Source organism: Sycon ciliatum, chromosome 3 (assembly GCF_964019385.1).
Source record: "Sycon ciliatum chromosome 3, ocSycCili1.1, whole genome shotgun sequence".
Classification (NCBI taxonomy): Eukaryota; Metazoa; Porifera; class Calcarea; order Leucosolenida; family Sycettidae; genus Sycon; species Sycon ciliatum.
Window position 1 is genome coordinate 18,151,512 of NC_088645.1, and position 14,772 is coordinate 18,166,283.

Consider the following 14,772-nt stretch of genomic DNA (forward strand, 5'->3'; position numbering starts at 1 on the left):
CAGTAAAAAAATTTGAGCGATCTGCGATGCAATTTGTCGAAATGGCAGAGAATCTGAGTTGGGCGCTCGCAATGCTGGCTTTGGAGCGCCGTATCGCGCTGCGGCGCTGGTTCTGTGGATCGAGTGATATATTGCTGGCTATCGCTGTGTTCCGCTGGCCAAGAGCTTTCCAGAAAGCCCAAGATCACCAAAATCAGCCAAAGGACACCAAAGTTACGACCAGATAAGTACCTGGGCTCGCGTATGCAGTGCATTTCTTGAAATAATTGTGGGACCTAAAGGGTTAAACACTAGGAATTCATCCAAAACAAGACGGTCAGGCTTATACTACGATGATGAGATACACGGTGGCAGGGGCGTCGGACATGTTTGACCGTACAACTTTTTGCCCCAGGTACCCCGTGAATCAATAAAATACAAGGATCTGAGATCTAAATTTCCAAAATTTCCGGCATTTTTCAGCTCAGCCACCACTCCCCCACGAGTAATTGTAATTGTACGTCAGATGGCTGACCGTACCACACTAAAATGCCTTTCGACGCCCCTGGGTGGTGATTAGGGTAGGAATGTGAACATAATAAAAACTGAAAAAAATTGAAAAAGGTCTGCATTCCGTGACAAAAATCTGGGTGCTGCTTAAACTCCGAAAAGTAAGGCACCTACAGCTTGCTCTTAGGTAGCCTTTGCCAGCCATCCTGGTCAGCGTTCTCAAAGTCAATCGACCATTCAGATGTCTGAACATATAAAACACATCAACAAACAAGCAGACAAATGTAAACAGGTATGTGCATGTATACACACACACACACACACACACACACACACACACACACACACACACACACACACACACAACAAAAAAACACTCGGACGTGCACGCACACATCAAACAGAATGAACACACAAATCAAGACAGCTGCACTGCACAAACGACTAGTGTGAAGATAGACCAGCACACATACATGCATAGCTGATCCTTCTTTCATTACAGGCAACGCAAACAACACTAGGTATCCATGTGTCATCATACACACCACAATGGCACATGTTCAGGCACATAATTACACCATTGTTATTGGGCAACCGCATGGGAGTGTGATGACCAGAAAAGCTATACTCAGAGCACAGGAGATGACAAAATGAAGATCAGCAGTTTGTGTGCTTAACCATAATAATCCCCGGATATCTAAGTCTCAAGTTTCACCATGCATCACCAGCTTTTCAACCGCAACAAGATGTTCATATCACTGGAGAAATTATAATATCTTACCCATTTCCATGCCTTGGAAGGCAGCAGTCCTTGCTTTTTGTCGGATGTGCGACCAAGATCATCCTCGTAAACACTGCCAAACACACACAGTGATGAACACAATGCACACACACACACGCACATGATACACATGCACGTACACACACACACACACACACACACACACACACACACACACACACACATGCACACCATCTATACATGATGCAGTTCAACGACAACAGTATCAGGGTTCTAGCCAGGCCAATATAGTAGGGGGGGGAAACAGTTACCTCGTAACCCTTTTCCATTTTCAAAATAACTGTCTTGCTATGTAAAATGCAACGTACGTGGCGAACACACCTGACGTCACCCCAGACAAATGTGCCTTTATGAACCCTCCAGTACTGGCTATTGACTGCTTTTTCGTTGAATGGCATGAAAAAAACACAAAAATCGGAAAATCAGTAAGGGGGGGGGGGGCGCAAACAGAGTAGAGGGGCGCTGCACCCCCTACCCCCACCCCTCCCCCCCCCCCCCACACACACACACATCCCCTTTGGCTAGAACCCTGAGTATACTAATGGAAACGAAACATGTTTATACATAGAAAACACATTGGAGCGAAGTTCTTAAATGTTCTCTGGGTTGAACATGCAGAACACGAGCATAACTGTCTAAACCAGGTACACCAGAAACAAATTTGTAGGGCTACAAATGAAGGTACAGATTTTAAGAATAATTATGTCTGACTCTTGTGAAATTTAACACGAGCATAACTGTCTAAACCAGGTACACCAGAAACAAATTTGTAGGGCTACAAATGAAGGTACAGATTTTAAGAATAATTATGTCTGACTCTTGTGAAATTGCATGATTCTTGCAAAGCTTATTGACAGCTAGACAATACTGTTCTCCCACTCCGGGTACCTAAATACTAAGCTAGTTCTACCGACCTGTTGTTCCAGCTGACACCCTTTGTTTGCTGAATCTCGGTAAGTTGATACCAGCGACAGTCGGTGTGTTCCTGTAGGTTAGAACTGGTGGCATCCACACCTGCACACAGTGTATGATAAGAGCAGAGCAAGCAGATGAAGGGCAATCCTGGAACATGAGTTTTAGCACAATATATTTCCGCCGATTAGACAATCCGGCTTAGGCCATGGCAAAGAAAAACATAATGATTCCAGGCACGAATCCATAACAATCGGTGCAAGCAACCGACGTTGCATTCACTTTTACGCTGAAGTTACTATTATGCTCAATCTCAGGATGGTTAATTCGACCTGGCTAGATCTCATCAGCGGAGCTCGGAGTGATAAGTGAGAAGAAAAGAGCAACTGAAACAAAACAAGAGTATGGAATGAAAATTAGGAAGTACAGAAAGAAGGCACAAACTCAATAATACGATGATCCGATGCAGGAAAAAAATCACGGTTCGCGTCAGACTCGGCTAGAGGCCAAGATTTCCGTATCCGTAGGAACGCCACCGCCCTTCAAGGATCAAGGTGCAAATGCAGCTCCTAAAGCGGTGGGAGGTGAGTAGATCAGCTCACCAGCAAGACTAAAAATCCCATTCACTGCACCCATGTTTCGCATGCAGCAAGCACACAATCAATTGGTACTGGGACAAGACTGCTCAAACTCAAATGATGCATTCTCGTTACTTACTTTGCACAAATATTCCACCGCCAAATCCTCCATTGTAGGCCAGTGGTGTTCCATCAAAGCCGATACCCCACACGACGCCAGCAGCTCCGGCTGAGATACTGCGTAAGTTACCGCCAATAGCTCTCCACCGCCTGCAATCAACAAGTACAGACATTTTACCACACTTCCCGGCACGCCTCACACAAGCACCTGAAAAGACTCCAATAGACATTACATCAGTCTACACTCTGTGTGACCTACATATGACTATTATAAACTTCATACCGTAACTTCAGGTAGCCAGACCAATGAAATCCCCCAATAGCGTTAACTCCCCATCGGAGCCCACGCTTACAACCAAGATGCATACTACTGTACCACAGCAGCTCACAGTCACTACCAAACCAAACAAATTCACAAAGCCACAGACAGAAACTGGCCAGGGGGAGGGGGTCAGATTTCACTGCCCTAAATGTTAATCCAAAGTACATAGCGTATGTTGTCGTCAAATGTACACATATAAAGTGAGAACTGTGCAGCGTAGTCTCACCTCTCATGTGGCAGTCCAGGATTCTTAGGTGGATCGCTGATATAGACTTCACCAGACTGTGTCAGTGCCCATAGTGCATTTGGAGCTGGAGGACCGTCCAGGGCTTGGGAACGGATAGCAGCAAGACTAATGGCTGTGTACTGTGCACAACAACACAAGCCAACAGTAGTCAATATGTTATGCACACATCCATACATAGAGAACGGTGTAGCCTTCCTAAGAATACAGCAACAGTAACAGACGACCCAAAAATGAGACCCCCCCCCCTCCCACACACACGCACGGACTGACCCACGCACGCACGCACGCGCGCACATGCTCACACACGTACATACACGTACACACAAACACACACACACACACACACACACATCTCCTATATTCTAGGAACACCCATTGCCATTCTTGCACAACTCACCCAATCGTCTCGATCTCGTTCGTCCGCACAGCACAGCAGAATAAATCGGTTGTATTCCGTGTGTTGTGGTGTGTGTACTACAAAGCAGTATGGCTGACCAACATCATCCGATGGGATAGGCATTACACAGCTTACATCACCCAAGTTGATACGCTCCACCTAAAGAGAAACAATCAGACATTAGACAGCACCAGCTGAACAACAAGGAAGTACATGTAGTCTGAAGATACGCCCTGTTGCTACGATTCCCGGAGAAACAAAATAATGAATTTCCTGTCGCTGTAAGCTTGTGTTCTATTAAGTACATGTATGCCAATACAAATAGACCTGCCTCTAGTGACTACACTCTTAGCTGTGGACAAAACCGGTTCAAACAAAGTCCACTTAAAGGTAACCAGACCGTTTACTTGTGACTTTTATCAGTGAAAAAATTGATTGTCACCACCGGGACTCGAAGCAGGGACTCTCACTGATGACCAGCGATACTCTACCAGTAAGCTATGGTGTAGCTCAGTCCTTATAGACTGGACTGTGGAAGCTTACCGTGTTAGCCGCCATGTTCATCAACTCCAACTGTCCACCATGCCTGGATCCCCGGTTCAGAACAGCTGATACTGAAGTGAAGTTGTACGGCGGATGAGAGGACGCGTTCACCGGACACCACGTCAGCGGACCCTTCTTCGACCAGACACCCTGCACAGACGAACACAGGATGCCACACACATACACACATCACATCATGTGTATGCATCCACAAACGCACGAGCACACTAGCATAAACGGACAAAGGGGACAATGTGGGGCGGCGCTGGGCTATCAGATGCGGGTGTCCTCTCATCTCAAGGGATACAACATTCGAAATTACTATAGTGTCTTGTATTAAAAGCCCGTCTCATAATTATAGACGCCTGTCTTGAATAGAGACCTGACTTTCAAGACACACTGTCGGCACATAAGCCTGCTTTTAGCGTTGACACACATAGAAATACCCGTCTTATATAGAATCCTGTCTCATAGAAGTCTGCAAAATTTCCCCAAGAAAGTCATAGAAGCCGCGGCTTTTATACACAACTTACGGTATGCGATGTAGACTGTGCCGCACAAACTGCTCAACACACAGGAACCTCCCTGTATTCTTTTCGCATATTTACGAGTGCAGTCAGACTTCCCTTAACCGTACACATACCTTTTTCCACACAAATATCCGGATAGGCGAGGGAACCGGATAATCGAACACACATTCTGTACGTATGCATGACATATGCTGTAAATCGGTAACCAACGATTTTCTTCCGGACGGCAAGGGATCCGGATAAAAGAGGACTGACTGTACCTGGAATTTAAATCACACCTAAATATTTACTATCTGTTGTACATTGTGGGTTACCCTTCACATCAATATCAGGGGCGGCTAAGATCAAGAAGGCAAATCAGAGCTGGAGTGATCATAGCGGTACGATACCACAACCCGTACGGAACAGAACAATAGTGAAGCCTATCTACATGTAGAGAGAGGTATTGCACATACACTATCGCCACAGTCCATGCTGTCTTTGAAGGCCGCCACTTCACGCTCGTTACGCTCGCGCAGCTGCCGCAGGATGTTCTGCCGCCAGCCGGTCTTGCGCAGTACGGACTCTCGTCGCTTAGTGGTGCGAGCACGGCGGCATAGAGTTACTGCAGCCGTCAACCCAGACCCTAGGAAAGCACCTGTGTATGATAGTATGAGAAAACAGACAAGCAAGGGCAATAATGCTTGTATTTCAACATTCAACTGCTGAGTATGAAAGCACCTGTGTACAGCATGATATGATACATGCAAGAGAAATCCCATGTGCTCAGAACTCTGAGGTACTGAAAAGGGGAACTTCTGGGAATATTGACTTTCACCGCCAGACTCGAAACATTGACCTTTGCTATAGGTCAGCGATGTTCTAACCGCTGAGTCATGAGCTGAGCTGATTTCTAGATATTGGTATCTCAGCATTCAACTGGTTGGTAAGGACATCAGCTAATGCACAAGCAACGGAGGAGGGACGGTGGTGAATATGGCAAAACACATTGTCCTGCTTCATTCATGTCTAGAAAGATGTAAGGCTGGAGAATTAGGTTTAAGTTGGATCAAAACCATCGCACTATCATATGGTTGCCTGGGTTGCCTGATGACATCATCACACTGGCTTACCTGGTTTAGTGACATCATCATGCGGTGGTACACATCCACCAGCTGATATCCATTTCCAGCAGTGCACACTCATGACTGGGTGCTCTGGACGAAAGCTGTGACTAAGCACTCTGGAGATGGGACCTAGTTCATCTTCTGACGGCTCTTCGGTGGACGATGTTGCTGTGACCTCCATGGGTGCTGGGGAACTTGTAACTTCTACCAATGGGTTCAAAGCTGCTGCTGCTCCTTCCGCTGCCGCTGGTGATCCTGCTCCTTCTGCTACTGTTGCTTCTGCCGCTGATGGTGTGGATGACGCTGATGCTGCTCCTGCTCCTTCTGCTACTGCTGAGGGTTGTTCTTGGTTTGAGGCTGATGTCACTACCTTGGACTCTGCCGTAGCTGTGCTTGCCTCTGCCAATGCCAGAGCTGCAGCTTCTGCCACTGCAGTTTCTGCCGCTGATGATGTGGACGGCTCTGCTGCTGATGCTGCTTCTTTTGATGGTTCAGCTGGAGTTTCGGCTGCTACTGGTGACTGCTGTGTGACATTCATGGCGGGAGATTGCTCACTGTCTCTTGGTTCCGTATTAAGTACATGATGTGTCCTGAGATCATGAGCAGTTGCTGCAGTACTAGATGCAGCTCCACTCTCAAAGCCTGATGCAATGCCCTTGTCTGAATTACTGTCGGCGAAGACGTCCTCTTCTCTGCTTCCGCACCGTGACGCCACTCTGTCGATTCTCTCTTCCAGGCCGATGGCAATGTTAGGGTCATATCTAGTTTTGGACAGGATAACATTCTCACCATCGCTGCCATCGTTGTTTTCAGTGGCCATATCACTAGATGGTATGAGAGTGCCGTCTGTTTCGTCTACTCCTTCTGCTACAGGCCCTGCAGTGTCCAAGCTAGGGTTGAAGCTGTGAGGTACTTCTTCTTCATCGGCATTGCTTTCGGGTGCTTCTGCTTTACTAGCACTGCTTTGGGATCCTTCATCATCAACCAGTTTCGTGTCTGTATCAGGCGCTGACACTACTGCAGTACCGTCCGTCTCCTTGCTCTCCCTAGACATCCCTGTGACACCTTCACTATGTGTGTTGGTAGCAGCAGCAGCAGCAACAGCAGCATCACCAGCACCATCAGCAGCAGCAGTAGCAGTAGCAGTAGCAGTAGTAGTAGCATCAGGAGCACTGACTGAATGCTCATCGGATGTGTTGCTACTGACAGTGGCCGTGTCCTGCTGACAGTCGGTCTCTCCTTCCTGTGCCGTCAGGTTAACGGAGATACCGGAATCGGTGGTTGTACATGAAGAAGATGCAGTCGGCACGTTCAAAAGAGGACTGTCTCGACTTAGTCGTCTCTCGATTGTGGCTCCGGAATCCTCGGCAGGTCTTGGTAGGGTGTGTTTTCGACACGGTATGCTATCGGAGGGTGTGGGCTGTGCCTTGGTGTTGTAGGGCTCCTGTGTGGCAAAGGAAACCTTGACAAAGTCGCTCATGTCGGGACTGCATATGTTGGGTACTGTAGTCTTGAGCGTATCACCTCCAGTGGTGGATGTTGCCGCTGATGTTCCTGCTGCTGCTGCTGTGGGATGCTCACTACCACCGTCTATGGACTCACTTTCGGACGCCAGCGCTTGAAGACGCGCCACGTGCGACTCTGTACTGGTTGGGTCGTCAGAGTACACCGCGCACGCTCGGTGACCTTTGCTGGTGCGCACAAACTCCGGCGAGGCGTTCTCGTGTGTGCTTTTCCGGTGTGCCTCGGCCTTTGCGATCATGCCAGGACTGAAGCCAAAGCTGCGGCTGCGGCCAGGTGGCATAGCCGAGAGCTGATCGGCGATCTGTTCTTCCTGGTCGAACAGCGTGCTAGCAATGGTGGGCATAGAGCTAGTGCGCTCTCTACCGCCCATACCCGTCTGCTGCGCGCTGTCACGGACCACCGATGCTCGGTCACGACGCTTGACCACTCCCGCAGCTTTATCTGCTGAACAAGGAAAACACACAGGTGAAGGCACATACAGAAATGGACGGTTTCAAGGATTGGCACAAACATACATAGGAATGGGTGGTTTCAAGATCTGGCACACTGGACAGTCAATTCTTAGAGAGGCTGGTACTATTAATTAAGGGGGGAGGCATTTCAACAAATGTATTCGGATGACAGACTCTTCTCCATTGGATATATTCCAGAAAGACTTTTTGGAGCCACGTTCGGCTTCTACATATGTATCTACCTTGCCTTCAACACATGCACATCTCCCTGAAAAATTAGAAATGGCTAGATAAGACATAACAACTTGTCTCCATGTTCATACATGCTACATGAACAAGGGATACGTCCCAAGATTTACACTGAGACTTACTTCGCTGGCAAGGTCTCAAACCTGAAAACATATGCAGCATGCATGCACCTAGGAGGTGAGATGCGTCTTCGCTGTACCTTCAAATCTCACTCTTTAGGTTATCGTGCCTAAGTCAACTGGATCACTTAGTGAATAAAACTTGATGTCACAGACTAAATGGCTTCTCCTTTATTCAAGCTCCCCGGGCTGACCCAAGCACACACGTTTGTATCCATAATAACTACATACCTTCAGCTTGTACTTGCATTGGTCGATCTTCCGCTACAGTACCCATGATGGGTGATGATCGTCCAAGGCTGATAGCACTCATACTCAGGGATGGTGAGGGGGGATTCAGTGACACAGGTGTTGGGTTGCGAGTGCCTTCGGACCTTGTGGAGCGACGGAACGACTGCTTGGAACGCAGAATTTGACTCCTACATTAAACCATAATGCAGTGAATGCATACAAAAATACATCTCCAATCTCAAAACAGACCAGACCTGTAACTATGTTTATGAAAGTTCATCACCCTGCCCTACAAGGACTGATACACTGGTCGTAATGGGGCACAGAGAGCAAGCATAGACTGACTCATCCGGTGATCAAGTCAACCTTGCCACTGTTGGAGAATGAAGAAGACAGCAAGAGATTTTAGGCGAGTGTTGGACATTATGCTTGGTATAAAAAGAGAGGGACCGCTGATCTTGCGACACGAAATAATCCACACACATGAAAACCCTCAGGGATACGTGGTGAAGTCCTTACGGTTACGGTTAAGTGATGCTGAAGTACGACTCAATCACACATTATCACACATATCCCCACAAGATCACATGCAAGTGTGGTTTCTGACCTGCAGTCCTACAGGTTTGTATGCGAGCGATGGCACTACAGAATTCGCCAGGACCTCAATATCATGATGATAACCCTCTGAATAGCTCACCTAATCATGGCTGCACCAGCTGTGTCCATCTCCAAGGCAGAGGATCCAGAAAGCTTGTGCTCCTTCTGCAAGCGATTCTTCTCCTCGATGTACGCCTGCCGTCCCAAATTACCATGGAGTTCCACCCAGGTAAGACCACCGAGCTCTTCACGACGCACACCACTACGACACTGCACCGGCCATCCTCCAGCTCCCAGCATGTACACCTGCAGGTTATGATTTGAAATTGAAAACCGATATAATCTTATGAATGAGGACACACACGTAAGCAAGTAGGGTGTGCCACAGTTCGATGTGTGCTGAATGCTCTTAAAACTTAGGTAGAGCTCTCCACACAGTAGAGAGAGGAAGTTGCCTGATCATAGAGAAACAAATTTCTTCCTCCCCCCCCCCTCTCTCTCTCTCTTTCTCTACTGTGTATGAACACACATACACACCTGAATTCTAACATAGCAATTCTAGCCGAATACACGTCACCATTCACATGTGCTCCGGAGAACACCTGAGGATCAATTCAACTGTGCCCTGATTACGCCACGTAGTGCCATACACCATTCGCCGAATACACCATTTGCATGTGCTCCGACGAATCGATTCAACAGCGCCCTGGTTACTCAACGTTGTGCCATACAACACAACTAAAGAGACCTATCGATAGAAACCAGCACAAGATAGCTTCATTACCTGATCGTCTGGTCCGACAGAGAGAAACTCGCTTTCACCAACCATCTCTACCCACTCCGAACCTTCCATTGAAGACTTGACAGAATCATTGGCAGCTGAGACAATACCTTTGCGGAACCAAACCTACAAACAGCAGACGACAAGTAGCATATCGAGGCATCCAGTTGCAGCACGAGTAGTAGCACGAAGCAAAACGTTGTGTGCATTACCGCAAACCCATCCACACGTGTACACGTATCAGCAGCACATACCCACCCAACACATTGATACAAACTAAACACACAGACACAGACACACACACACACACACACACACACACACACACCTTCCTTCCTTCTTCCACTGCCATGACTGGCTATGTGGCCCCATACGGGGCAGACCCCGTATGGAGGGACACAGACACACACACACAGACACACACAGACACACACAGACACACACACACACACAGACACACACACAGACACACACACACACACACACACACACACACAGACACACACACAGACACACACACACACACACACACACACACACACACACACACACACACACACACACACACACACACACACACACACACACACACACACAGACACACACACACACACACACACACACACACACACACACACACACACACACACACACACACACACACACACACACACACACACACACACACACACACACACACACACACACACACACACACACACACACACACACACACACACACACACACACACACACACAGAACTACAGCAGTGTAATATCTCCACATACCTTGTGTCCAGTGCTGGTTGCCCAGACCACGTTGAGACCAACAGCAATGTGGGTCAAGAAGTACATGCCTGGTGAGGGAACATGCACCCACCGAATACCTGCATATACATACACAAAGTGCACACACGTACGCACGCACACATGCACGCACACACACACGCACACACACATGAATACAAGCATACATGAATTGCACAGGTACAGGCTGAAAACGACAAGCCAACATCCTATGTATGTATACGTTTGTGCCTGTCCTTGAAATCACGTATGGTACACCAGGAGAACTGTGAGTTGATCAACTGGTCTGTGACTACTATGTCTTGGAAGAAATGAGAATACAGTCAGACCCCGCATAACCGCACACATCCGTTTTCCACAAAAATACCCGGATAGGCGAGGGAACCGGATAATCGAACACACACGCACACTGTATGTATGCATGGCATATGCTGTAAATCGGTATCCAACGATTTTCTTCCGGATGGCGAGGGATCCGGATAAAAGAGGACTGGATAAGCGACGTCTGACTGTATCCATGGTACGACTGTGAGTAAACTCGTGGGTAGTGGTGTCAACAAGTCACAGCGTTATGTGAACATGAATCATGGGCGTCTCTTTACCTGAAGGTCTTTCTCTGGATGCTCCGACGCGTACGAAAGCTGACCCATCATACGTTGTAGCCCACACTGAGCCAGACGGTCCAACAGAGATCTGAAGAATAAAAACAGGAAATGGAAGCACTCTGATGGTCTGAAGCAAAAACTACCAATACCTGGTGCATAAGATACCCCCATTCTTGAAAAGATGTCGATTATACCTTGACATTGTGCATGATCATCTGAAGCCGGGCTTATAAACACTAACACGTTACTAGTAGGACCAGCACATGCATCCATACACATGAATTCAACTATCTTAGACTACATCATACATAGATTAGTGGTAGAGCATCGCTGGCCATAAGCAAGGGTCCCTGATTCGAGTCCTGGTGGTGACAGTCAGTTTTTTTCTTCAGACTTTTCTCGTTTGTACCTTTCCCTAAAACTAACGAATATCAATTATCTTACCTGATTGATGGCCTTCTGAGCTGTGGGCACCTTCAACCAGCTAACACCTTCCGGTGTTGTGCGGGTGACTCCTTCTCGAAACACAACCTTTCAGGCACACAATTTTAGGCATAGAAAGCATAAATACGTCAGTGCACACCTCTCAAACAATAGACACATATCTACCACATTCAATCCTGCGACAGCTAGCCAATTCGATCTCGTTAGGTGTCATCAGCGGAGCTCAGCGTGACTGGATACACCGACCAATGTGCAGTCTAGTGAGCACAATCATTCACCACATTCAGAGTCATAAAAATACGCCAACATCAACCTTGGGTAAAAAGCCTACTAGTACTCTTGGTAGTAATTTAGAAAAAAAACATGTCACTCTCATCAGGCGTCCAGCGAGTGCCACCAGTACATGTTTGTGTGGCACGTGTTGTGAGCTGCCTTCGGGGTGAAAAACTTGTCAGCGCCTTGTAGGTTCAGCCTAATCCCATAGATCAGGGTTTGTAGCATTGCTCATAATAAGCAAGGTCCCAGGTTTGAGGCCTGGTAGGGTTGGCACTTTTTTAAACGTTTCATGCAGTTCATGTTCAGCCTTCTTTGCTTCATTCAAAGAGACAGCCATCACACAGTACTCACTGTATCCCGCAAGGTCACAGCCCAGACACACAGAGCTCCATTCTCTCGACCCGGCAGCTCCGTACCACCGACAGAGATGTCCCTGAACGGATCGTATCTATGATTCTCCGGATCAATACCAGGTACCTGCACACAGCACATAGAGCACACAAGCACATCCATACGTATGCAGTATTGTGAACAAGCTAGGCACATTGTGCCCATTGAGCCCACTCCCATCCATGTCTTCTACATCTCTTTTATGTGCTCTGGGGCTTGCTAGTCATCGTTCATGAGCAATATGGATGTACACAATGCTGCACGAAACCCATGCAGGGCGATATCTGCGGATAGATTTCTGCTCAAACGATGCCATCCGTAAATGCACAGATCAAGAGTGGTACCGCCTGTGGTTGAGTACTGGGAAATGCTATACACTCGTTGCTGATTGGCTGTCTACACGGTTACAGTCACATGACATGAGACAGGACACTTTCACATACACCCCAGTCAGCATGCCTATACTATGAGAGGATTCAAAACCAGGACACGATCTGTACTCACCACCTGCCAGGACTCTTTCAAGATGCAGCAGCTATGAGTGCAAGTACCAGTACCCTAACTCTACCAACCTCAAACAAAGAGGGTAAAGAAGAACATTGCACCCCGAACAGGCGGATAGGCTGACATGGGTAGCTGACAAACGTCAACCATTGCACAGCACAGCTATCAGCCATTGAAACAGACAACTTTCGCTGGACGCACACAATATACGGCAGTACACGTACCGGGGCGAAGCGATCACTCATAGTGTAGGCTCGGTGTCTAATCCACCGTCGCTGACGGACACCCTTGTGCGGGCTATACCACCCCTGCAACAGACACGGCAACACAACAATACCAGAACAGTACATATTAAGGCAAACGTGCAGTAAACATACCAAAGTGAAGAACGCTCATAAGGTGTTGGCCAAACCGGTAGCGAGTTACCCTGCAGCGGGGACTCTGCGTACAGTCAATTATATCAGTAGGCTGCGATACCAGTATTTGCCGACCATGACTATTTCACACCGTAAGTATACTGTTATTTCATAATTTTCAGTGCACTTCCATTTTGGTATTTTCTGTGCATCTCTCTTATCCCCACAATAGCTACACAAAAAAGGATCTGCATCATCCACTAGGAAACTGCTTCTCTGTACCTAAGTTTTCAGATCAACCAACATGGTCGTCTGGCCTCATACCTACAAGTAAAATTGTGAGCATCAAATATTTCCGGGATTAAAGTAATGTGATTACATCATCACTTGAGATGCTCTGTGTGGAGTGACGTCATCAAGACTGGATTTCCACAGTAGTAGTAGTAGTATTTATTATTTATTATTTACTAAGGCAATCCCCACAGACTGTAAGTCTTTTTACAGGGTACCCTAGGTAAGTGCGTGAAATAGAGCTGAATGAAGAAAGCCGTAAGTGCATGAAATAGAGTACCGTACTGGCAATATATGTTGCCGCAGTGAGGCCATGAAGCGTTACATTGGCACATGTTTGCCGCACGCAGGGCGTTACATGCAAAGTCGCACAGGAGCCGTTACACAGGTTTCTATATTGCCGCAGTCCTTTTTTTGCTATTGCCGCATCACTTTTTTGCTATTGCCGCATCATTTTTTTGCTTTTGCCGCATCATTTTTTCTTTTCATCCACATTGAAGGCACAGAAATTCAGTTGCTATCCAACTGTTACAAACCCGACGGCAAAGGGCGACAACGATATCAATAGAAGACTGTATATTTTAACTATCAGAGTGATTTGTTCACAAAAAGATCATCAAAAGGAAAGTGACATAGGGGAAGAGCGCTTCCTCCAAAAACTACTGTCACTCACACAGTTAATGAGTGTACAACATCATGTATTACAAAGTCACCGTGGCTATCATTAGTCATCATTGCTGCTGGAGTCGTCATCGCTGCTCGAGCCATCACTGCTGCTGGAGACTTTTCACCACGCGGTACACGTGCTTTCACAGTTTTCAGCCTTTTTTTGGAGTGCAAACTGCAATGAAAAGATCGCCGCACCCCGCCGGATGCGCGTTACGAACTCAACCAAAATTTGTCGCACTAGCCTGGTCGCGTGTTACGCCGCACCCCCTGCGTTACGCGTTACGCGGCAACATATATTGCCAGTACAGTAAAATAAAAACGGTGGCTGCATACATGCACTATGCCGCATTATGTGTTGCAAAAGAGGCTGCGTAGAATACTGTTGAACATTGCAAATGAGGCTGCCTGGCGGCATGCTGCTGGAAGCGAAT

General features: G+C 47.3%; 1 protein-coding gene across 3 annotated transcripts in view; it reads right to left on the bottom strand.

Moving 5' to 3' along the window:
• Nucleotides 1-14,772, bottom strand: part of LOC135811638 (tectonin beta-propeller repeat-containing protein 1-like) — a 37,713-nt gene that overhangs the window by 20,895 nt on the left and 2,046 nt on the right. For 2 of the 3 annotated variants that reach the window (XM_065324871.1, XM_065324869.1), the window contains exons 2-18: nt 13,250-13,333; nt 12,483-12,608; nt 11,856-11,942; nt 11,409-11,499; nt 10,789-10,886; nt 10,003-10,125; nt 9,319-9,524; nt 8,622-8,809; nt 6,053-8,014; nt 5,396-5,577; nt 4,411-4,560; nt 3,868-4,026; nt 3,450-3,589; nt 2,921-3,051; nt 2,206-2,305; nt 1,271-1,343; nt 664-734 (exon numbers count right to left, since the gene is read on the bottom strand). In XM_065324871.1, the coding sequence (XP_065180943.1) occupies nt 664-734; nt 1,271-1,343; nt 2,206-2,305; nt 2,921-3,051; nt 3,450-3,589; nt 3,868-4,026; nt 4,411-4,560; nt 5,396-5,577; nt 6,053-8,014; nt 8,622-8,809; nt 9,319-9,524; nt 10,003-10,125; nt 10,789-10,886; nt 11,409-11,499; nt 11,856-11,942; nt 12,483-12,608; nt 13,250-13,333 (3,971 nt within the window). The remainder of the gene's footprint in view (nt 1-663; nt 735-1,270; nt 1,344-2,205; nt 2,306-2,920; nt 3,052-3,449; nt 3,590-3,867; nt 4,027-4,410; nt 4,561-5,395; nt 5,578-6,052; nt 8,015-8,621; nt 8,810-9,318; nt 9,525-10,002; nt 10,126-10,788; nt 10,887-11,408; nt 11,500-11,855; nt 11,943-12,482; nt 12,609-13,249; nt 13,334-14,772) is intronic. The other variant, XM_065324870.1, reaches the window with a different exon arrangement.